This window comes from Trichosurus vulpecula, chromosome 2 (genome assembly GCF_011100635.1).
Source record: "Trichosurus vulpecula isolate mTriVul1 chromosome 2, mTriVul1.pri, whole genome shotgun sequence".
Taxonomy (NCBI): Eukaryota; Metazoa; Chordata; class Mammalia; order Diprotodontia; family Phalangeridae; genus Trichosurus; species Trichosurus vulpecula.
Window position 1 is genome coordinate 30213619 of NC_050574.1, and position 25175 is coordinate 30238793.

Consider the following 25175-nt stretch of genomic DNA (forward strand, 5'->3'; position numbering starts at 1 on the left):
AAATACCCAAATGGTGTCACAAAGAGTAGGACATGAATTAAGAAATAAACAATAAAAACAAAAAATAAATATATCAATAATGAATACAAAATAAGCTTTATGTAAACCACCAGGTGGCCAGCCACCTTCTTTATGCTTGTCCTTGGAAAGCAAACTCTTCATTCCAGGCACATACTCTGTAAAGGCAAGCAAAGTGCGATTTTTCACTGTTTTTCCTTTTGGAAAAACCTTCTCAGCACTAAGGCAGTCAAGTGCCTTTGACTGAGTCTTGCCTTTGTTTGTAGGAGAGCTCATATCCTTTTGCTAGTTAGGTCATGAGAGGTGTGAAGCCTTTCAGAGGTGTGAAGCCCTCGGGCCCTGAAAAAGGGCATATATACTCTGAGGTTAGCATCTTGCTTGGGGCTCACTCACTGGAAGAGGGTAGTGTGATTTGACCAGAGAAGACTCTGGGTTGCCATTAAGGAACCCCCTGGCACTGAAAACCGAGATTTTGGTGCTTCAGTCTCTGGTAACTATGTTTGTATAGCTTTGGTTAGACAGCTAGAAGACTGTCTGTTGATATTTTCTCTGTTTGTAATTTCTGTTTGTATTTGCTCTAAAGTTCAGGGTGCTGACTTTTTCCCCTGAACTAAGTGAATGATATACGTATGCTTGATTAAAGTGAGATTGTTAACCCCTTGAAGTTGCTTTCCTCAGAAAAGCAGTTCAAACAACCTGTGCTAGAAGCTCTCCTATGTGCTGGTGTTCTTGGACTTACACCCACACAGCAGTTGCTAGTAGCATTGTTGTTACATACTCATAGCTCATCTTGCCTCTCAGAACTCACCTGCCTCACCTGCCACGCTCCACTCTGGGACAGGACATCAGAATTGAATCTCAGTGGTGAAACTTTTGTCCTGCCCTAGCTACCACTTGCCATCTGGAATGTTTCTGGCTACAAAGCTAAGTAAGCAGGAAAGTGCCAAAGCTTGTCCCCAATGACAGACAGAGAGTATGACGACCTTGGTGTTTCACTATACCCCCAAGAGCAAAATCAAGGTTCCCCAATGTCCTGGCTCTTGGATATTCTTTCCCTTAGTGGAGCTGATTCTTCTTGTTATCTAGTCTCCTGCACAGGCAAGTTGATAACTGACCCATGGGACTCAAGGAGATAACATTTTCAGGGTCTTTTCAGGGTGTGATGCTTCAGCCTGAAACATAGGAAAGTACAGATGAAGAAGAAAAAGTAGCCAGTTTGAGACTGTTCCAAATTCTTTTAGGCCAATTTCTGTGTGTGTGTGTGTGTGTGTGTGTGTGTGTGGTGTGTGTGTGTGTTTAACTGCAGTTATCCCTTCCACATCTCAACTTTCTCCTTTGTGGTTTCAGTTTATTGCAGGTTGGCATAAGAAATTAATTGGGAATTTTTGCAGAGTTTTATAGAAACAGGCTACACAGAAGGTCAGCAAACCACAAAGAAAATGTTTAGAAACTCAGAAATGCATAAAATATATGCATAATACTATGTAATATCAACATATTTTTATTTTAATACTATGATAATTCAGACTTCTTCTGTGGTATGAAGGGAGGGCCAAAAAATTTCACACAGATTTTCCAGATCACCAGGATGCCTCACAGCTAAACCCTGCAATGTAGAAGGGATAACTATATAATCACTGATCTAGTCCTTACATATCACAGGAAAGTACTGAAACCCAGAAAAAGAAAGTGATCTATCCAAGATCAAACCACAACCTTACACACAACCCCTCACTTCCAGGGCTTCCCACAGCTTTTCCCTATCATACCATCATAGATTTAGAGAAGGAACCAGCATCAGAGGCTAATGACCCCAACTCAAACCTGAGCTAGAATCCTCTCTCTCAACTCCCCAGAAATGGATTCTCCAGCCTTCAAATGAAGACATCCATGAGGAAGAACTGGCTCCCTCCTGAGAAAACAGCTACTTGACAACAGCAGGAATGCTTGGGAATCTTTACCTGACTTTCAGACTAATCATAAATGACCTTCTTTGTGATGCCCACCCATTGGTGGTGGTTCTACCCTCTGGGGCCAAACAGAACAAAAACATCTTCTAAGGAACAACCTGAAGACACCTATGGTGTGTCCCCTTTGCTCCATCCCTTATCCAGACTAAACACACACATACATCTTTAATTCAGTTCTTGTATGGTAGGAATTTGAGGCCTATCACCATCCAGGCCACCTTCCTCTCTTATCAACATCTTTGCTAAAATGGGGTGTGTGGAATCCTTGTGTTTTTTATAGAAAGGTGTCTCCTATTTAATGGATGGATAGATTTAGAAATCACTGGCCAAGTAGATACATTCAGGGTTCATTGTCATAGACCAAAGGTGTATGGAAGGCATATTCTCAGCTAGAAGAGTAGGGATCCCCTAGGCAGCAACATTAGCAGAAAGATGTCAGATTAGTCAACCCAAATGATCAGTTCGTAAGTCTGGCAAAAGCTACTCACTCTTCCTCTTGTGTCATCCCCTGAAATGCAAAGATGAGTGTCAGGAAGCAGGATAGATACATTTTTCAGACCTGTAATGAAAGGACAAATACAATCATAGAAACATTGAGATGGGTTGCAGTGGACAGGGCCCTGGGCCCCGAGTCAAAAATACCTGGGTTCATATAATGCCTCTGACAACACCCAGTGACTTTGGGCAGTCAATCAACCAACATGCACTTATTAAGTGCCTACTGCAGGACAAGCACTGTGCAAAGTTCTAGGGTTACAAGGACAAAGAATAAAATAATCTCTCCTCTTGAGGATCTTATATTCCAACAGGGACACAAGGAGTGTCTTTTCCCTAGCTGCTGCCCATGCCTGGAACACTCCCCCACCTCCTCCCTCCCCTCTGTCTTCATATAAGACAGCTCAAATTCCACCTTTTGTAAGGGGTCTTTCCTGGTCCCCCTTAATGGAAATGCCTTCCCCCTGAGAGAACCTCTCATTAACCACTAAGTATCTTGCATACACGTGGTGGTCTGCCCATTGTCTGCCTCATTAGAATGTGAGCTCCTTGAGGGCAGGGACTGAGGGTTCTTGTATCTCAGAATTCAGCATGTTTCCTGGCATGTGGTCATTGTTGTTCAGTCATTTCAGTTGTATCTGAGTCTTGGTGACCCTATTTGGGGTTTTCTTGGCAAAGATACTCAAGTGGTTTACCATTTCCTTTTCCAGTTTATCTTAGAGATGAGGAAACTGAAGCAAACAAGGTTAAGTGACTTGCCCAGGGTCGCACAACTAATAAATGTCTGAGGCTGGATTTGAACTCAGATCTTCCTGACTCTAGACTTGGTGCTCTCTCCATTGCTCCACTGAGCTGCCACCTAATATCTCTAAGCTTCAGATTCCTTCTCTAACTGAAAGTCCTCTCCACTATTTCTAGCCTAAATCTTTGTGTCCACAACTACACTGGGATCCCATGAAGCTTAGAAAGAGAAGTGACTTGTCTGAGGTCTCACAGCCACCCACCTTCTGTATAATGGTCTCACTTCTGGGATTTTCCATCACTTGTACCTCTCACCCCACCCTGAGTAGGCCTCTGATTCCCAGGCCAGGGAAACACTCAGTTTACAAACCAATCATTTGCTGAGCCCTGTTCTATGGATCTGGCCATAGCACCTCTGCCCCAGTCCATCCCCCCTCTCCATGGTCCTAAATGCTCAGGCCCAACTCCCCAGGACAGGGTTCCCATGGCTCTGTTCTATCTAGAGTCAACCTAGGCAGAGGGGATATAACCAATGTCTGGAAGTCCCACAACAATCAAGGATGACCCCATTTCTAAGCTTGAAATTACCAAAGTAATGATGTTTGACATCTACAAGACATTTTTCCAGTTTCTGTGGGTTCCACAAGGGCAAAAACTGCATCAATCAATGTAAAAACCTTTATTAAGCACCTACTCTATACCAGAAACCATGATAGGTGCTAGATACAAAAACAAAAGGGAGAGAGAGCATCCCTTTGGGGAATTCTCATTTTGATGTGTTCTCCTTCCTCCCTCCTGCCAAAACAGCATATTGTACATATCTTGTACATAGAGTCTTCCATTCTATGGCCATGGTGAAGTCCACCACCCCCACCAGCCAGTAGGCTCTTTGAAAATGACAATTCTTTTACTGTTGTACAGCATCTGTACCGAAGAGGAACTTAATTAATCTATATTGTTTAGAATTGAAATCTGCATTCAACTTGGCTCCTGAGCACAATGTTCTGCACATAGTAGGAGATTGATAAATGGTTCCTGAGGTAAATTCAAGAGCTGAAATTGACTTATTTTGTGTGCCTGGCACATAGTAGGTGCTTAATAAATGCTACTTGAGTTGACTTGACGTGTGTCTATTTCCTGGCATGTAGTAAATGCTTAATAAATGCTTTATTTATAACCTATCTATTCACCTATCCATATGTCTGTCTATCCACCTATATTTGCATCATCTATTCCTCCATTATTCATCTATCTAGCTAGCTATCCATTCACCCATTCCTCCTTTCATTCAATCATCCTTCCAACCATCATTTTCTCTGTCATCTCTCTATTCATCCTTCCTTCCATCTATCTTTTTATTTAATTCCATTGATTTCTTTTGTTACATTTTAAGTCCCGAACTGTCTGCCTCCATCCTCCCCACCCTGCACTAGAGAAGGCCACCATTTGATGCAGATTGATAAATATATATATATATATATATATATATATATATATATATATATATATATATATATATAAAACAATACTATGCGTACTTGTATTCATCAGTTCTTTCTCTGGAGGTAGACAGCAGCTTCCTTCATAGGTCCTTTATAGTTGATTTGAGTATTTATAATACTCAGAAGAACTAGGTCTTTCACAGTTATTCTTCAAACAATATTGCTGTCACTGTACACAACATTCTCCTGGTTCTTCTCACTTCACTTTCCATTATTTCATGCAAGCCTTTCGCTGTTTAGGTTTCTAAAATCAACAAGCTCAACCCTTCTTAAAGCGCAGTACTATTCCACCACAACCATGTGACACAACTTGCTCGGCCATACCACAGCTGACGGGCATCCCCTTGATCTCCAGTTCTTCGTCACCACAAAGGATCGACTGTGAATATTGTAGGATATATAGGTTCTTTCTCTTTTCCTCTGATCACCCGGGGAAACAGGCCTAATAATGATATTTCGGGGTCACATTCTTCCATCTACCTAGGCTTCTATCCAGCATCTTTCAGCGCGTTCATCCATCTTTCCATCCAGTCAATCGTCCATCCATCCATCCATCCATCCATCCATCTACCTATCTGTCTGTCTGTCTATCTTTAAATTATCTATTATATACCTATCTCTGCAGACAATCATCACCTCCTTTTAGAGAAAGGAATATTTTCCAAGTTCACTTCACAAAGTTGTGGTGATAAGCAATCTCATATAGATTGACTTTGTGTGTATTTAACAGGTTAGTGATTAGCCGCAGAAATATAACTAGGGGTTTCTGTGTTTGGGGGCAAATACCACAAACTGAACCTGGGTCAAGCCCACCCTCAGTTAAGTGGGGAAAGGTGGGAAGAGGAAAGGGGAAGGTAGGGGACAAGGGGAAGCACTCTTCTGCCTTCCAGTTGGCATTTCTCCAGATTCACTGAATGAATGTATGAGTCAGGTACTGAGAGCTCTTCTTTCTATAGCCCTAAAGGACTCTGACTTTCGTCAGAGCCCTCTAAATTCAATGTCCTAGGTCAAAGACCTCACCTCTCCACCCTCTTTATGTCTCTGCTTACCTCTTTTTTGATTGTTGTTTCCTTTAACAAATACCATCCCAAAGATTAAGATGATGATTATGGTGAAGGCAATGACAGAACCCATGAATGGAAGAGTACTCTCCGATGAGCACAATGCATCCGTGGTGTCAGTGCCTGGCATTTCTTCAGATAAACCCTGGGCAGTACAACTAGGAAGACAGATGAGGATATGTGTCATTGAGCATGAATTCATTCCCACCAGCCCAGCAAAACTGAGTAACCCAACTCCTCCCCTGGTTACAGTCAGCCATGCAACCCAGCAGCCAAAGAAGCTGACAGAAAGAGAGGGAGAACATCCCAGCTAGAGGGAGAGAAGTAGGTAAAGCAGAAGTGTACCTCTCTCCAATTTGTAGAGAACACAAAAAGCTAGGAGGGAGGGCATACATGTTGGATTAACTGGAAAGCCAGTGTGTCCAAAACAATTTAGACAAATAGAACCATGAGACAATGTTGTTGGGGTTTTCTCTCTTGTCTTTGAGGGGTCCAGAACTGCAATTTCATCAGTTTGGGGAATTCCCTGGTATAGAAATGCTTTTCCCCTATGGCAGAAATTGGTAGGAATTGAGAGCCTTAGATTTCTGGCTAGGGCAATGAGAGGGTGTAACCTGCCTGTGAGACGAAGCTCACTATGTCTAAAAGACAGAATTAGAGATGTCCTAACTCCAAGGCAAGCCCCGTATCTCCCACTGCCTAAGCTAACAGGAAGATGGGAATTAATAGAATTGAATGGAATCAATGCCTTACAATTATGCTTAAAAATCATCTCAAAAATATCATGGACCCATAGATAGCTAGGTGGTCCAGTGGACACCAGTGGACAGAGCGCTGAGCCTAGAATCTAGACATTTCCTAATTGTGTGACCTTAAGCAAATCATATAACCCCTATTTACCTTAGTTTCCTCATCTGTAAAAGGAGGCTAATAATAGTGTTTTTCTGAGGATCAAAGGAGACAACACCTAGAAAGTGTTGTGTAGATAATGCCTATTATTGTTATTGTAGCTGCTGTCCCAATGCCCATTGGTATGAGACTCTCTCCTTATTGGTGGAGAGGAATGCCCTGCCCTGCAGAAGTTGACTGGCAGAGTTGGTGGGAGGACTCCAGCCTTGATCAGTCCTTTCCAGGACTCCTCAAGCTTCAAGTCTTTTTTTTTTGAGGGGGTGCTCTTCAAGCATCAATTTGCCTCTGGATTCTGGATTGAAGAGGGAAGATGGAAGAGGCCAACCCCAATTCAGGTTACAGAAGGAAAGACTCAGGGAACACATGAAAGGAGCTAGCAACCTCCATCATGTCCTCAGCCCAGCTTGCTACACTAGAGACTTGGAGGGTTTCCCTTTAGGTGAGACCTAGAACCCTCTCTTGGTTGAACTGAGTTATCCTGCTGAGTTATTTACCATATATTCTCTATGTATATCTTCTCTGATCTCCCTTTTGTTATAATTTAAATAAGTTGGTTTCTTTGCTTTTTGTGATGTGTGCTCATTATGGAATTGGAATTAAGTGGGAAGGGGATCAAGCTTTGGATAGAGAGCTTGGGGTTTTCCTTCCTCCTCCAAAAACAGACAAAGTTATCAGTAAGTAGATTGAACCTGGTCATATCCCCTAGCTTAGACTGACAATATTTAGAGGAACCAATAGTTATATAATTCTAGCCTAGTACCTTGTCTCTCTGAGAAGAACAAAGTGACCTCTGGCCTCAACTTCCTGCTGTTGTTCTTGTAGGAATTCAAATATTCCTTTGAAAAAGGCAGGTGGGAGAAAAGGCTAGAGTTGTCTGGTCTTCCTCCTTGTGAGTCATGTGATAGCCCACACTGTGGGTGGGTCTTAGTTCCAGGTAGAAGTTTCTCTCTCTCTCTGTCTCTCTCTGTCTCTCTCTCTGTCTCTCTCTCTGTCTCTCTCTCTCTCTCTCTCTCTCTCTCTCTCTCTCTCTGTCTCTCTCTCTCTCTCTTTCTCTTTCTCATCTCTAAGATTACATTAATATCACTACCACTGGGGCTCTCCTTCCCTCTGAAAAATGACAAGGTGATCCGAAGTTAGTTTGAACTTATTCATATCTTCCAAACTAATGACATTTAAGGGAGCAACCAGGGCTCCAAACCAGGCATGTAAGGAGCTATGGAAGGGTGGCTTGGAGAGGCCCAAAGGTTGTCTCCAAGTATTTAAAAGGATGTTGAGGAGAAGAGAAGTAAAATCCCTCGGCTTGGCCCCAGAGGGTAGAACCAGGGGTGATGGAGAGAAGAAACAGAAAAGCAGATTTTAGTTCAGTTTAAGGGAAAAAAATCATAACCATGGGAGCTGTCCAAGAGAAGGAAGACCAGAAGGAAGTGAGGAAAGCAGAACAGCTTTGAAAGCTACATGTTGAATTTCATTTATGCCTAAAAGAAAATGTATACTATATAGAATAGGGATTCATAGTTTGCTGTACATCCAGAGTTGGCTGGAATCAGCTCAATCTGTAAGCCAATTGTTAAACTTTCAGGATGAGCTATCATGCCTCAGAAACTGGCAAATACTACAAGATAGGGCTTGATTTGTCATTTCATTGAGTGTCTAGACTTAAGAAAATGACAGTGAAAATGCTGATGATGCAGAGTAAACTGAAAAGTATGTCCCATGTACATTTATTTTGCAGAGATCTAGTTGTTAAACATTTACCTGAACTCCCATGAACATTTCTTTCTTTTTTTTCTGGTCTGCTTTGTATACAGAAATGTTTGTTTTATTTGTTAAGGTGAGGCTTTTTGCTTAAAACGCTTTAAATGAACAAGGAAAAAGAACAAACCACCAAGTCCCAGAGAGCATAATATACCTACTTGGTCCATGGCAGACACTGGTCAAGGGTTCCATTGGGGGAAAATGTCCCTGCCTGGCATGCTTCACAGATGGTGTTGCTTCTCTCTGTGCCTGAAAGAGAAGGAAACACAGGAGATTTGGTGCTGAGCATTGTGATAGTATCAGAACAAAACATGGCTGCTAGAGTAGTGTCCCTGGATTGGTTGGTCCCTTCCCTGGGAGCTCTGTGTCTCAAAGAGTCTTGGGAACAACTCTATGAAATATTACCCAGGCCTGTAGCAAGAAATGTATATTTTTTAGGATATTTCATTTTTGCATCACCTACTCTGTGATTGCTCATACTCAATGTTTCCTGAATACTGGGTATGTTTTTATGAGTTTTTTATGTTTAACAATGTTATCAGTATTTTCTCATCACTTTCTTAAATCTAAGCAATTAACAAAGCAATAAATAAATCCCTGATTTATAGTTTCTCTACTTCTGAAGTGCCAATGCTCATGTTAAAAATTTGACAATCAGCTCTTGGGAGAGCAGTTCAGGCTGACTCCAGTTCTCCCCTTACAGGCTTATCTTACCCAGAGAGCTATCTTTTATAATGTGGAATCTTTTATAAAGGAGAAAACAGTTCAGCAAACTCAACCCATCCAAAAAAATGAAATGTTAAGTGTAATGTTCCACACCCATAGCCCCCCATTTCTACAAAGGAACTGGAGATTCAGGATAAAGTATGGTTGATTAGTTGTTATCCTTTGTTCTCTAAGAGGACCAAAATGATATCACTATATTGGGGTCAAGGTACAGTGTGCCTGACTGTGGCTGATCAGACGAGTATGAGCTCAGAAGGCTCTACCACAGTCCTTATGAACGTTTAGGGTGGAGATGTCTCTAAATTTGCTGATCTCATCTTTCTTTTGAGCTACTGAAATTCTGCTTCATTCACGGTGCTCAGCTCTTTTGATGCAGGTGTGCCATGCTGAGTAGTGCTGTGCCAGTGTCTCCCATGTCACACAATCAAAGTTCTTCAGAGAGACCTTGAGAGTGGTCTTGTATCGCTTCTTCTAACTTCCATGTGAGCTCTTGCCCTGTATGAGTTGTCTGTAAAATTGTCTTTTAGGCAAACTTATGTTTGATATTTGAACAACATTGGAGAGTTGAGTTCTCTGAAATAGAATGAAATAAAATTAAATGAAATAGAATGCTTGGCAGTTTAGCTAAAGAAAGGACCTCAGTGCCTGGTACCTTATCCTGCCAGGTGATCTTCAGATTCTTCTTAAGACAATTCAAATGGAAGCCATTCAGTTTCCTGGCATGGTGCTGGTAGACTGTCCAGGTTTCACAGGCATACAACAATGAGGTCAGCATGACGGCTCTGTAGACTTTCAGTATGGTAGTCAGTCTAATACCTCTTCTCTCCCATACTTTCCTTCAGAGCCTCCTAGAGACTGAGCTAGCTCTGCCAAAGCATGTGTCAACCTCATTATCAATGTGTATATCCCTAGAAAGGATTTGCTTGCTGTAATTGATTTTTTCACATATGGATGGTGTAGTGCTGGATGGTGGAGAACCTGTGTTTTCTTGTTGTTAATTGTTAGGCCAAACTTAGCAAAAGCAGCAGAGAATCAATCCATACCTTGTCGCATCTCAGCTTCAGAGGCTGCATTGAGTGCACAAACAAACATTGAGTGCAAACAAAAAAATCATGCACTAACTCTCTCTTCACTTTAGGCTTATAGCCTTTTCAAGTTAAATAATTTACTATTAGTGCAGTAGCTGACAAAGATGCCATTTTCATCCTTGTTGAAGCTTTCTGACATTACTGAGAACACTATGCTAAAAAGTGTGGGAGCAAGCACAAGGCCCTGCTGCACTTCATTGGTGAGTGGGAAAGCACAAGATCACTGTCCAGCGTACAGAATCCAGGCAATCATACCATCATGGCACTGGCATACAATACTGATGAACTTCTCCAGGAAACCAAAAAGGGGAAAATGATAGCATCTATCAACTAGGGCTGTTGTAAGGATCAAATGAAATAACATTTAGTGCAGTGTCTGGTGCATAGTAGGTACTATATAAAGGCTTGTTTACTTACCATTTTAGTTCTTTGAAATAATACTAATTATACCTCCAACTCAGTAGCATCTGCCAGAATTTGAACTATTTGGGGATCAACTTCAAGAACCCATAGACACATCAGAAACCAAGAAGATGAACAATGATAAAATTGCCAATCAAATCTGTGGATAGGGGAGGAATTTATGACCAAATAAAGGAGAAGGATTATCACAGAAGATAAAATGGACAATTTCAATTATATAAAATTTAAGAGACTTTAGATGAACAAAACCAATGCAGCTAAAATTAGAAGGGAAGCAGATAACTGGGGAAGAAGATATGGAAAATCTTTGCAGCAAGTTTCTCTGATAAAAGTTTCATTTCCAAGATATATACAGAACTGATTCAAATGTTTAAGAATAAGAGTCATTTTCCAAATGACAAATAGTCAAAGGATAGGAGTAAGACATTTTCAAAGGAACAAATCTAAGCTATCAATTGCCACATTTTTAAATGATCCAAATCTCTAATAATTAAAGAAATACAAATTAAAGCAACTCCAAGGCTCCACTGTGTACCCATTAGATGAAGAAGGTTGACAAAAAAGAAAAACACTAAATATGTACTTTTAGTGGAGCTTTGGATTGGTCTAGACAAAGTCTAGAAAAGTAATTTGCAACTACATCTTAAAAGCCATTAAGCTCTGAATCCCTTTTAACCCCCACTGATACTACTACTAGCTGAACAAATTATGGTACATGAATGTAAGGAAATATTATTGTGCCATAAGAAATGATGAAATGGATGATTTCAAGTGAAACGTGGGAAAACCTGTATGAATTAATGTAGAGTGAAGTGAGCAGAACCAGGAGAACAGTTTATACAGTAACAATAACATTGTAAAGGCAAACAACTTAGAAAGACTCCAGAACTCAGATCAGTGGAATAACCAACCACACTTCCAGAGGACTCATGTTTCAACATGCTACCCACATCCTGATGGAGAGGTGATGGACTCAGGATGCAGATGGAGACATGTATTCTCTTTGGAAATGGCCAGTGCATGAATGTGCTTTGTTTGACTACACTTAAATTTTGCTATGAAGGTTTTTGTTTTTCTTTTTCTTTTTCTATTCCAGTTGGGGAGGAAAGGCGAGAAGGAGAGAAAATAGAGTTCTGTCAATTAAAAAATATTTCATTAAAAAGACAAAACAAACAAATATTCAGAGTTACTTTGTGCCACCTAAGCACGTTGGAAGAAGATACCAGTGAGGAGGCTTTGGTTGACTTTTCCCAGCTTTGCCTAATTCCAGATTTGCCCCAGGCTGTCTGAGGTCCATGTAGATTAGACAGGGGACCTGAAACCAGACTTCATGATCATGGACTCATAAATTTCCTTCTGGAAGAGATCTAAGAGGTCATATTGTCTAACCCCCTCATTTTACAGATGAGGAAAACTGAAGGTCAAAGAGGTTGTGTAACCTCAGGAACACAAGGACAGTGAGGGCAAAGCTGGGGTTTGGACCCAAGCTCTGTCACAGCAGATCCAACCATCTTCTCACTGTACCACAAATGCCTCCAGGGAGGCATCTGGAACTGAGGAAGGGCTAGAAATGTCTTAGGTTTCCAGCACAGCAGCCTGAAGCCACAATAGTTCTGGGTCCCTGGGTTGACAGAGATGGAACAGGCTCACCTCTAGACTTAACATATTGTCCAGGGATGCAGACTTGGTGACGCACACACATCTCACAGTCATTTTTCATGCCAGTGCAGAAATAGCCTGGAGAGCAGCCACACACAGTGTTGGATGTAGATGAACATTCCCTTCTGGTCACCAAGCCAGATTCTGAAAGAAAGAACAGAGGGAAAAGAAGACATTAGGTCAGTCAGCAAATCAACATTTATTCTGGACCTACTATGTTCCAGGCACATGTTACAAAGAAAGGCAAATGACAGTCCCTGTTCCCAAGGAGTTCACAGTCTAATGGGAATGACAGCATGCAAACATGTATGTACAAACGAGATCCATACAGGATAAACTGGAGATGAGCTAGAGAGGAAAGGCACAAGACCTAAGGGGGAAGGGATTGGCTTCCTGGAGGAGGGGGGACTTCAGCTAGGATTTGAAGGAAGTCAGGGAAACCATGAGGTGGAGGGGAGGATGGAGCATCTATTGGAATAACCCAAGTGTGAGGTGAAGAGGGTCTGCAGCACGAGGAGGCAGTGTCAGGGGAGAGAAGGGGTATAATCATGAGATGCTGCAAAAGGTGAATTCAACAAGCTTTGTCCCTGGATTGGATATGGAAGATAAGAGAGAGTGAGGAGTCCAGGAGGACTGGGGAGGGGAGATCCATGGCCTCTGATGACAGCCCATTCCACAAGACCATGAGGGCTGACTGTGTCTTTTATCCTCACCTAGACTAGAAGATCCTGGAGGTCAGCAAAAATCTTAGAGGCATCTAGTTCGACTCATTTGTAAACAAGAATTCCTTCCATACCATTCCCAACCAAAGGTCACCTAGCCTTTGCTGAGAAGGGTCCAGGGAGGGAGCACCCTGAGGTAGCCCATCCAGCTTTGGGCTCAAGTGCTGTCCCAGATCCTTTGTGACTGAGGGAAGCTGTACAGGTTGTTCTAGGCTCTTTTAACACTTATAGCTGCAGACAAGGTGCCCACATGCCTTGATGGAAGGAATATTCTTCCCTAGGCAAGTAAAATCACAGGTCTGGAGACCCCACCATATTGCTCTAAAAAGCAAAAGAAGAAAGTACAAAGCCTTGTGCTGAGGATGGGCTACAAAGACAAAGATGGAACCATTCCTCCCCTCAAGGAACCAACATTCTACCTGCACAGTCTCATAGGTCACTTTTCTTTAGTGAAGATATAATGCCTTTGGCCTTTCTGCATATCCCTGGCATGTAGCACAGTGCCAGGCACATAGTAGGCCCTTAATAAATAATTATTTCCTTGCTTCTTTTCTTTCTTCTTTCTTTCCTTCTCTTCCTCTCACCCATCCTTCCTTCCTTCTCAGCACTCAGTCTGGAGCCTGGCATACAGCAGATCCTTAATGAATGCTGTTGACTAACTGATTTTGCCTTAATTTCCTCTGCAGAAGGAAGCAGTTGACCTACATCATAGAATGCAGGACTAGAAAGAGCTTTAGGTAACAATAAGTCCAATGTCTTTCTTTTATAGTTGAAGGCACCGAAGTCCAGGGAAGTAATTTGCCCACAGTCACAGAAGCAGAAAAAGACCAAGGTAGGATGACCTCCAAGTGCCCTCTCAGCTTATAAATCCCATGATCCTATGAATCTGCCCCTCAAGGGTTCCCTGGCTGATTCTGTGTGCTGGGACTAAGAGTAGTAAAGGCATAATGTGGAGAGCTGGGCTTGGGAGAGGCACTCCCCAGCCAGGCCAGTCTCTGAGTTGCACAGAGCTGAATTCTGAACCTAGAAGTGGAAACAGTGAATGCTTCCCCAAGGCCGTCCTCAAGGGTTGGGGAAGCTGCTACCCCTGGTCTAACAAAACCAGCAGAAGCAGAAGTGGCAGGTGGGTGGAGGGTAGGGGAAGAGCAGAGAAAGTATTCCTGGTACCTCCACTATCATGATGAGGGACATTAATGCAGGCTTTACCTCTCCTATTCCCTGATAACCTGTCCTGGGAAAGAAGGGAACCCTGTCAGGGACAGGTGGCTTCATGGGAGATGCAGCTGAGACTGACAACAGTCCTGGGTATCTCCACCTCCAGCTTCAGCCCACCCCCCAACTAGTTGAGTACCCAAGTGCAAGTCTGATTTCCTCTCCAAAGTCTGAACTCTTAGGGACTTCTACAGGTAACACAAGGGGGGTCAGAGAAGCCATTCAGGAAGAATGGAGCTGTGAATAAATTGAATACTACAGGGCTGAAGAAGAAAGGAAATGCATTGGTTAGCTACAGGGATGTACAGGCTGAGGAAACTGGGGCCCGTGATTTACCCTTCTGTGAGCGAGAGGCTCACTCCACCTCTACAGATTGAAATTTCTGAGTTGGATGCTCACAACCAACGTGTTTGCCTGGCTATGCCAAACCACCAGGTTTTGCCTTAGCCTTGGGGTCATCACAATCTCAGGCCAGTCTAACAGCCCTTCCAGGAGGGCAAAGGTTGTTACCTGCACCCATCATACAGATACAACCACTGAGGACCAAGTTGGGAAAATGACTTTCTCACGGTCACTCAGAGTCAGTGAGGGGTGGCAAGGAGAAAGGGGAAGAGAGAAGGGAACAAGCATTGATTTGGTGCCTCCCTGTCATGTACCAGGCCCTGTGCTGAGTACTTTACAAACATTATTTCATTTGATCTTTACAACAACCCTGAGAGGTAGATGCTGTTACTGTCACCTAGGACTCTTCCCAGTGCATCACCTGGTGTCACTATTGGAGGTAAAACCTTTCCCAACTCAAAAGAGAGTTGTGTCTGAGACTGGAGGAGGGATAGATGAAAAGCCGTGAGCCAGTTCTTAACTTGCAGTCATGAGACCTGAGTTCAAATCCTGACTCTGCTATTTGTTGCCTTGTGACTTTGGACAGATACAACTTCTCTGGGGTCAGTTTCTTTAATAAAATGAGGGTCCTGGATGAGATGACCTCTATGGTCCTTTCTGAATCTGTTATGTTATGATCCCTTCCATAGGGGCTAGGGAAGGGAGAGGCCCTGAGGGGGCAGGTGGACAGTCCCTGGGGGAGAAGAAAAGGGAAATGGGGGAGCAAGAACAAGGAGAGTTCCCAGCAATTTTTCTTGTCAAGAAATTTGACATGCTTAAGAAGATCTCCCAGTTAGGCAAAACAGCCTATTTAAATAGGGAAGTCCAAATCCCAGAATACTAAAGTCAAAGTGGATGAGGTGGGCAGCAGGGTCAGCTTCACCACCAGCATTCACCTGCCTCCCCTTTCTCCCATCTTCCCACCAACATGGATACTCTCCCCCTTCTCCAGCCTAATGTAGCCCTGACCCACCTGGGCTTCAAGGGTAAAGTGGGGTAGGATCGTGGGGAGGACTTGTCCTTTGTTCTCGAAAACCATTCTCCTATCACTATGGGTGAAAATTTACCTTTAGAAATTCATTCCTTTAAGTGAACAAAAACTTACTTTTTAAATACCCTGAGAAAGGGCAACATCAGCAGTCATCCACAATCTAGTGTGAATTAATTGCTGAGCATAACTCTTCCTTGGCAGGCAGCTGCGGGAAGGGGAATCATCAGAAGATAGCAAAAGGATGAAGAGGTAATTAGAAATGCTGGAGCACAACTGGGGAGGACAAGTCTATCTGGGGGTTAAAGGGAGAAGTTTGGGGTAGTCAGGAGACAGCCCTTCTACTCCAATGGCCAAATGTCGGGAAGGTGTAGACAGGCACATTTAAGGAGCTAGTAGAGCCCTAGGGACTAACTGAGTCTCTTTCACAAGTTCCTGAGGACCAGCTCTGCTGATTGCCCCCTTCAGAATCCTCAACATTCAAGTTCTCTGTTCTGAGGTTCCTTCCAGCTTGGATAGTCTGTGTCCTAGGGTTGTGTGAGAGAGTGTGAATAAAAGATCGTGCGTTTCAGATGCCTTAGAACCTTAGGAGCTAGCCCAAGCCCCTCATGCTATAGAGACAAACTGAGGTGCAAAGAATGGGCATGACTTGTCTAAGGTCACATGGAAAAGCCTGGAATGGAGCCCAAGTCTCTCACCTGCCAGCACAGTGCTCTCACTACCTCTCCTCCAAACCTGGTCCAGCTCCTGCTCTCTGGGTTGTCAACTCCCCCCTGCCCCATCTTGTCTGAGGAGGTCCAAGACTGATGACTATCTCTGGCTCCAGCCCCACCCCCCCTTCCCAGGGAACCAGAGGACTCAGGTCAGAGTCCAGGAGAGAGCAGGCTTTGGGTTAGACCCAGGATCCTAGGTGAGCTCAAAGCTGCTAAAGAGCTTCTTACCAGAGTCACAGACTTTACACTGGAGACACTCCTTCAGGCCACTCTGGTGTGCAGTGTAGGTCCCAGGATCACAAGCCACACACGTGGTGCCTGTCATTATAGTGCATGTCTCATTTACCCTGTAACCTAATGGTATCAAAGAGTCAGCATCAAGAACAAGGTACAGATTCCTCCCTGCAGAAGCCACTCCTTTCCAGCCCCACTCTCCCCCCCCCAGTATTGATAGGGGTGCTTGTGTGCTTGTGCTTGGACCCTAATTTTAACATCACATCTCTCCTTAGCCTCTGTTTGGGTGCCTGTGCCTGGACCCCAATTCCAAAACCACATCCAGTTCTAAAATCACATCTCTCCCTAGTCTCAAAATACTGTCTCAGGCAGTTCCTCTCCAGTTCAAGGGGAGCATGTCTTAGAAAAACACTTATGTCTCCTCCTGACACAGTAGGTAGCTGTGCCCACCTATAGAATTTATTGGTCCTACTCCCTGTGTATTGCTAATTGGCTGTGCATTGGACCACAATGATATTTACTGCTTACTGACCTTACTGATATGTATCCTAGACATAATCAAATGTATATTCCCTTACATTCATCTTGTATAACAAGACATTTAATGGAAGCAACCTGGATATTTCCAGTCAGCCCTGACCATTAATTGACTTAGTGCCATTTCACAGTCAAAACCGCACCTCCTCATAGCACCCCCTTGGGCTATATCACAGTGAACTCTGGGTAAAACGCCTGTGCAGTAGATACTGAATGTTCATGTTCCTTTAAGAACTAACCACTCCTTAACCACTCTTTAACCACTCTCTAATCCCACCCCAAAACAACTAATCAAGATACTTGGCACATGTTTCACCCCAAAATGCCCTATGTAAGATATACCTGTGTCCCCTTTTAGATTGCAGGTTCCCTAAGAACTCTTGCCCGCTGTAAAGCATAACAATAAACCTTTGCCAACTTGACTTAAAGATTGCTTGGGTCCATAAATTCATTCCAGGAGACTTTGCCTTGGGAACTTTAGTTTCAGGGTTCCTGAATCCCTGGGTTTCTTCCCTCAACATTTCCACCCTGACACTGCCATATGCACACCCTAGTCCAGACCTAGGAGGCTACCAAGGCCACCATGAAACTTAGGATGCTTTACTATGGTTTATTATAAAAATTAGGATAGTACACATCCATAACCCAACCCTCAGATCCTTAGAACCCAAACTGTCAAAACTGAGAGGGACTTCAGGACAAACACTTAGAATGTCAGAATTAAAAAGAACTCTAAGACATAGAATGACAGAGACAGAAGGGACCTCAGAACATAGGATTTAAAGTTGGAAGGGCAGTCCTAGAACACAAATTGTTAGGGATGGGATGGCTCTTAGAACAGAGAATGTTAGAGGTAGGAAGGATCTCAGAATATAGACAGTCAAAGTGGGAATGAGCCTTAATGTCAGAGCTGGGAGAGTCCCTAGAACCTGAAATGTCAGAGCTAAGAACATAGAATGTCAGATCTAGGAGGGACCTCAGAACATACGATTCAGAGACAGGAAGACAACTTTAGAACACAGAAGGTTAGAAGTCACCTAGCCTACCCTCTTGTTTCATAGATGTGGAAACTAAATGACTGGCCCAAGGTCACACAGGTAGTAAGAGGGAGCTCCAGGAGTCAAACTGGTCCCTAAGATCCCATCCCACTCTTATGTGCAGTAAATTTAAACCAAGACAGGTCCAGAATCTTGGGCCCCATCTAGGCTGGCCTTGATGGTCACTGCCATGTAGGAACAGGGAAAACACAGATGGGGGGTTAACAGAGGTGAAGGTGGAGACACAAGAGACAGAATCAAAGTTTGGGTTCTTTAGACTATCCAGAATAACATTCCTAAGGACACAGCAAGCAATGAAATACAACAGAAACTTCTTAAGCATTCTGTATCTGCAAGGCTTCATCTGAGCAGCTAGGTAGAACAGTGGATAGTGCACCCAGCCTGAAATTAGGAGGACCTGAGTTCTAATCTAGCCTCAGACACTTGTTAGCCATGTGACCCTGGGCAAGTCACTTAGCCTTGTTTGCCTCATTTTCTACATCTGTTAAAATGATCTGAAAAAAAATAGCAAATCTCTCCAGTATCTTAGCCATGAAAACCCTGGAAGAGATTATGAAGAGCCAGACACTGAACTACAACAAATGTACAGGGTACCAGATTGACTTGGGGATAAAAATACAAAAAACTAGAAAAAATCTCTGCCCCCAAGGAGATTACATTCTATCAGAGAAATGTAATATGCACAGAGATAAATAAAGGCAAATTCATACTAAATACATAGAGGGGTGGGGAAGAGGGGAGAGGAGACCAAGACAGAGATAAGGAGAGACAGAAAGATAAAGAGATGGTGAAGAGACAGAGAAAGAGAAAATCAGCTGAATCCTGAGTGCAAAATGAAGCAAAATTATTTCATTTTCTTTTTCTGGCTTTTTTTTGCAACATGCCTCATACAGAAATATCATTTCTGTGACATCACATGTATAATTAGTATCATATTGTGTCCCTTCTCAATGGGTGAGAGAGGGGTTGGAGGAAGGGAGAGAATTTGGAACTCAAAAAAAATTTTAATTAATGTAAAAAATAAATAAATACTATTTTTTTTTAAAAAAAGAGAGAATCAGAAAAGATCCTCTGGACAGGTGGTATCTGAGCTGTCTGTTGAAGGGAAGGCATTCAGGAGTTCCACAGAGCTGAGGTATGGAAGGGATTCCAAACATAAGGGACCCCTCTTAATGCAGATAAATGCACAGACGCGGGCATGGCATGCAGGGTCCAAGGGCCAGGAATAGGGAATTATGTAGAGTTCAGTGGAATCGGGGATCTAGACAAGTCTCTCCAGCATCAGCATTTGCTGAATAAGTGTTCTATGTCCCACTTGGTTCTGAACTCCATGGAGAAGGCAGAGGAAATCAGAGATGTGCCCTATTCTCCCTTTTCCCTCTCTTATTTCAATGACCACCCAGCTGTTCTCCTTCCAGACCAGACAGTCCTGCCTTAAACCCTTTATAGACTTAGACAACCTAACTCTAGGCTCTGCATGCAAGAGACTACATAAAAGCCTGCTGGTTGACTAAATGCATCCAGTCCATCAATAAAAATAGCTGCCTTATAAGGTAGTAAGTGATGGAGTTTAGACTGTGGGAACCCCTTGAACTCTCCTTGAATCTTCCCTCTAGATAGAGGCATTTGCCTGAGGCCATAAGCCTTTCCTCATTGCTAGGCCCAAATCTCTAGGTTAGATTACTCTTAACCCAGCCCAGCCCACCAAGAACTGGCTACTTCCCACCCTTGATCCTATCAATGTGCCTGTGCCTAAATCTGTTACCCTTAAACTAGCCTAGCCCTGCATTGTCTATTATCTCCAGGTAGCCTTCAGCTACTTCCCACCCTTAATCCCATTCCTGGAGTCTGACCTCTAGTTACCCCAGTCCCATCAAGCTCATCCTTAGACTCCTCCTCAAGACCCTCCCTGAACCCCTCCTCCCATCACACCAGGACCAGACTAGATCCCTCCCACAGTCTTTCTGTATGTAAGTTTCATCTTGCCTCCATGAAGGGGCTCAGATTCAATCTACCTCAGATGGAATCTGGCTTGTTTGTGAAAATGAGTGTCACAAAGGGTGAGATTTCTTAAGACAACCCAATATGGCGAACCTTTAATAAACTTTATTTTTCTTTGGCTGTAAGAAGGCTTGACTCAAATTCATTCGAGCAAGAACCCGCGTGTTGGTATTTTGGGGTCTTGAGCACCCCTAAAACACATGGTTCCTTAACCTCATCAGTAAGCACCCCATTCCATAAAGTATTAAAGAAGAGATTCTTATGTTAGGAAAAAGATCAGGCTAGGTGTCCCTCCATCATTCTGCTAAGCTCTGAGACAGACTCCATGGTCCCTCTAAGCTCTGAGATGCCCCCATGGTCCCTCTAAGTTCTGAGATGCCCTTCACCATCCCTCTAAGCTCTGAAATGCCCTCTATGGTCACCCTAATCTCTGAGATTCTCTGTTTCTAGAATTCAAATGGATACTTGAAGAAAGGAAAAGAGCCTGGAACAGGCAGGAAGAGAGGAAGAGAGCGATTTGTCCTAAAGAAAGAAACTCTCTGACTTACCTGCACGGCAGGTGGGGCAGCACTGCCCATCCACCTCATACTCTGCCACCATACACTCCAGAGCCTTTTTGAAGGGGATGAGCTGAGCCATCGTAAACATGCTGAAGATCTTGGGAAAGGAAAAAAGGAGAAAGCATGATCCAGGGTATCAGGAAAACTGGGTTCTAATCCTGACCTTGTCACTCACAGGCTACATGACCTTGGGCTAGCCATTTACCCTCTCGGGGGCCTCGGTTTCCCCATCTGTAAAATAAGGGGGTTAAGAGACAGCACAATGTGCTGGAGAAAGCCCAGGACTGGGAGCCAGAAGACTTGAGTTAGAATACTACCTCAGGCACTTACTGTGCTGCCCTGGACAAGTCATTTAATCTTTCTCGGTTTCAGTTTCTTCATCTGTAAAAGAAGGAGATTGGACTTGAAGGCCTCAAAGATCCCTTCCAGCTCTTGATACCCCAGATCTCGTGATTTAATCTCCAAGAAAAGGAGTCTGACCAGTCTGTATCTTTAAAAAGCACCAGCCTGGGAAGGCTTGGGGGGAGGCAGGAGGAGGGTGCATGGTGCAGATATGATGTCATTTTAATCATGATTAATTCTCACTTAATGCAGCCCTTTCAAGGTTTCCAGAGAGCTTCACACACTTTCCATTTGAGTCTCACAACAACTCTGTGAAGGAGGTGCTGTTATTGTACCCCTTTCACAAGTAGGGAAACCAAGGCTGGAAGGTTAACCTAGTAAATGTGTGAGGCAGGATTCAAATTCAGGTCTTTCTGACTCCATCCACTCTGCCCCTCTCCAAGGGATGCTGGAGAATTGTCTCCCACAAGCCTGATCAGAGCCTGAGAGTCCATGGAGAAGGTACAAGGGAGAGAAAAGCCCTGCCAAGGGCTCTGGAGGGGAATCATTGCCTGGCATGGCCTGGTTGCTTATCAAATGTGTTCTACTTACAACTGATAACAGGTGTTTATCTCCAAGAGGGTGGGGAAGGGATCGGCAGGAATGAAGATGAAAGAGATAAAGTGCTTAAAGGCACAGAGTTTGGCACAAACTAGGGAGTTAATCAATCTTTGTTTTCTTCTTTCCTTTATTTTATATGTTAAAAAACATTGTTTTCGGGCAGCTAGGTGGCGCAGTGAGTAGAGCACCAGCCCTGGAGTCAGGAGAACCTGAGATCAAATTCGACCTCAGACACTTGACACATTTCCTAGCTGTGTGATCTTGGGCAAGTCACTTAACCTCAATTGCCCTGCCTTCCCCGCCCCACTCAAAAAGAAAAGACAGATTTTAAAAAATACATTGTTTTTCAAGGAGCCCTGCCTGCCCGGCACCTACTGTGTGTCAATTGGGCAGTAGGTGGCATAGTAAATAGAGTACCAGGTCTGCTGTCAAGAACACGTGAGTTCAGTGATGGTCTCAGATACTTCCTGGCTGAGTGACCCTGGGCAAGTCACTTAACCCTGGCTGCCTCAGTTTCCTCATCTGTAACATGAGCTGGAGAAGGAAATGGCAAACCATTCCAGTATCTTTGCCAAGAAAACCCCAAATGGGGTCACAGAGAGTTGAACACACCTGAAAATGACTAATACAACAACAGTGCCAGGCATCCGGATGAGGCCTGGGGACAGAAAGAAAGGCAAGGATGGTCCCTGCTCTCAGAGGGCTCACACTCTAAGTGGGGGAGGAGGGAGGTAAGGTGAGCTGTCCAAGGTCCCGCAGAGAAGAAGACAGACTTCTCCATCTGGGGCCTCTGCCTGCCAAACCACTGCTCTTCCTGCTGCCCTGGTTCCATGTCTGAGAACCTCAGTGCTGTCAATCAAGGCCCTGAAGCATCATGTGCTGCCTCTGGTTCCTTCTAGCTGACAAGTATGGGGCAGTGTGGAGGGGAAGCTGCGGGGACCAAGCCCAGCAGAGTCAGGTCAGACAAGCTGGGGCCTGAATCAGGGTCATCCCCTCTTCCTCCACAATCCAAAGAGAGCAGACCCCGCATCCTAGCTCTAGAATTATGAGAAACCTCTGAGATACCCTAGTGCACCTCTCCTGTTTTATAGATGGGGACATTGGGGCCTCCAAAAATGGACAGGGGGCCAGGAAACCGGAACCCAGCTTGTGAAGCAGAGAACACAGACAAGGTGGGCTATCCTTGTGGCCCAAGGATCTGTTTAATGCAGTATCTAACTTTCATATTTTTAAATATAGAATAAATATTATTGATCTGGTTTATTTTACATCATTATTTCCCATTATATTCCTCTTCCTCTCTCTCTCTCTCTCTTCTCTCTTTCCATATACATATATATATATATATATGTGTGTGTGTGTGTGTGTGTGTGTGTGTGTGTATACAAGTACATGTGGCAGTGTGTCCCAAGACTTGACCCATAGTCTTCCTGAATTTGAGCCCTACTTTCTGCGCAGCACATTGCTTCTGTGGAGGACATTGGGTGTCAGATAAACACTCTTCCTGACAGTGTGACCCTGGACAAATCTTGCAACCTCTCAATGCCCTTGGCAGCCCTCTAAGGTTCTAGACTGTACAGAAGATGCCAACCTGCATTAGCAGAGAGATTTCCTTCTTCTGGGAGAGTGCCCTGCACCAATGAACTCTGAAGTCCAGTCCCAATCCCATGTCCAGTTTTTAATTTATCTTCACTTCCACAGTCATCCCTCTCTATTTCTGTACCCAGACCTTAAAACCAACTAACAAGGAAAGGGGTCGAGAAAGGGGGAGGGAGAGATAATGCAGAAGGAGAAGATGGCTAGGGGGCTATAAGAGACAACCACCCCTTTGAGCCACATTCTGTCACTTCTGCTTTTACTACCTGAGTGACCTCAAACAATTTACTTAGCTTTTCTGGGCCTTAGTTTCCTCATCTGTAAAATGTAAGGAGTTCAGTGGATAGATCAGTCCTGGAGTGAGGAAGACGAGTTCAAATCTAGCCTCATACAATTTACTAGCTGTGTGATCCTGAGCAAGTCACTTAACCCTGTTTGTTTCAGTTTCCTCATCTCTAAAATGAGCTGGAAAAGGAAATGGCAAACCGCTCTAGGATCTCTGCCAAGAAAACTCCAAATGGGGTCATGGAGAGCTGGACATGACTGAAAAATGACTGAACAACAACTGCAGGAAGTGGTTGGCCCCCTAGTCTCAGAGATCCCTTCCTGTTCTCTCCCTACCACACAATATAGTATCTAACTCTCCTCTAGTCTTCTCCCCTTCCAACTATCACTGAATTCAAGAGGACTTTGGACTTTGGATACTTTTGTGTCCAGTCTAGGGGCATGGAGAGGGTGGGTGGGGACTGGGGGGAAGGAATGAGGCAAGAGGGTACAGGGTGTCACGGAATTAGAAAGAGGGGAATAGAAGGGAAAGACTGGGTGAGGAGATGAGGAGGAGGGAGCCGAGAAGAGTCAGAATGAGAATTAGGGAGGAAAACAGGGAGAGGCTCCCCAGCTGGCTCCGTATCTTTCTCTGAATCCTCCCCCCTGCCTTCTGGAGCTGAGGCCACAGCTGTCCCTCCTCCTCTCCTTTGGTGGGGTGGGGGGGGGGGGAGGGAAAGGCAGTCCCTGTCCAGTTGCTCCCACAACTAGATTCTTACCATCAAGTAGCCTCTGTTCACCATCACTATGTATCTCAGTCTGGCAGTCCCCAGCTCCAGAGAACATGTTGTATCCTGTTTTGTTCTTTGACTAATGTCTTTGAAGACGATGACTGGATAAATAAATAATATGCAAATGTGGCAAAACAAAGTGTTCTCAGAAATGGACAGCCCTGTCCAGCTTTGGGTGTGGCCATTACTGATAAACTAATTTGTAAAGGAGAAACAAGCTGGTGATGATCAGAAGCTTCAAAATATGTCTGGGGGCAGAGCAAGGGGGTGGGGGAGGAGGCTGTGTATAAGGGCAGGAGGTGGTATGGATAGAGCTCCAGGCCTGAAGTCAGGAAGACCTGAGTTTAAATTCAGCCTCAGACAGGAACTAGCTGTGTGACCCTGGGCAAGTCACTGAACCCTGTTTGTCTCAGTTTCCACATTTGTAAAATGAGCTGGAGAAAAAAATGGCAAACTGCTCCAGTCTCTCTGCCAAGAAAACCTCAAATGGAATCAGTCACAAAAATTCAGAGGGCTAAGAAATGACTGAACAACAAAAATAGGGCTGACAGAGTCACAGAATTTCAGTCAGAAAGGCCCACAGAAGCCACCTAGTCCAGCCCAGCCTCCAGAAGAATCCCCACTGCAATAGACCTATCAAGTGCACCAACCGCCTCCTTTTACAGGTTAGGAAACCGAGGCCCCAGCAGGGTAAATGGCTGCCCAAGGTCAGACAGCTTCCCCAGTGAGGGGAAGCTTAGCCCCACGTAGAGTGACTTCTTCCACTTTGGAATGTCCTGAGAGAGTTGTTTGTTTATTTGTTTCCTGACCTCTAGCCCAACTGGCCACT

The 25175-nt window shown here is 44.0% G+C and overlaps 1 protein-coding gene across 1 annotated transcript; it reads right to left on the minus strand.

Moving 5' to 3' along the window:
- Positions 1-957: 957 nt before the first annotated feature.
- On the minus strand, positions 958-24421 carry LOC118839084 (tumor necrosis factor receptor superfamily member 14-like). Its single transcript, XM_036746506.1, has 8 exons — positions 24335-24421; positions 20742-20850; positions 16592-16717; positions 12339-12491; positions 8610-8700; positions 5776-5945; positions 2477-2496; positions 958-1190 (listed from the first exon to the last, which is right to left on the minus strand). The coding sequence occupies exons 1-8, from the start codon at positions 24356-24358 to the stop codon at positions 1143-1145; spliced, it is 741 nt and encodes a 246-aa protein (XP_036602401.1). The 5' UTR covers positions 24359-24421; the 3' UTR covers positions 958-1142.
- Between the last annotated feature and the right edge of the window lie 754 nt (positions 24422-25175).

What these genes read in the sequence shown, in the direction of transcription:
- LOC118839084 (XM_036746506.1), bottom strand. Translation starts at nt 24,358, where the DNA reads ATGGTGAACAGAGGCTACTTGATG. An exon ending in GTGTAAAGTCTGTGACTCTG is followed by an intron (nt 12,492 to 16,591) that starts GTAAGAAGCTCT and finishes TCTTTCTTTCAG; the next exon opens with AATCTGGCTTGGTGACCAGA. An exon ending in GGGATGACACAAGAGGAAGA is followed by an intron (nt 1,191 to 2,476) that starts GTGAGTAGCTTT and finishes CCTATGTTTCAG; the next exon opens with GCTGAAGCATCACACCCTGA.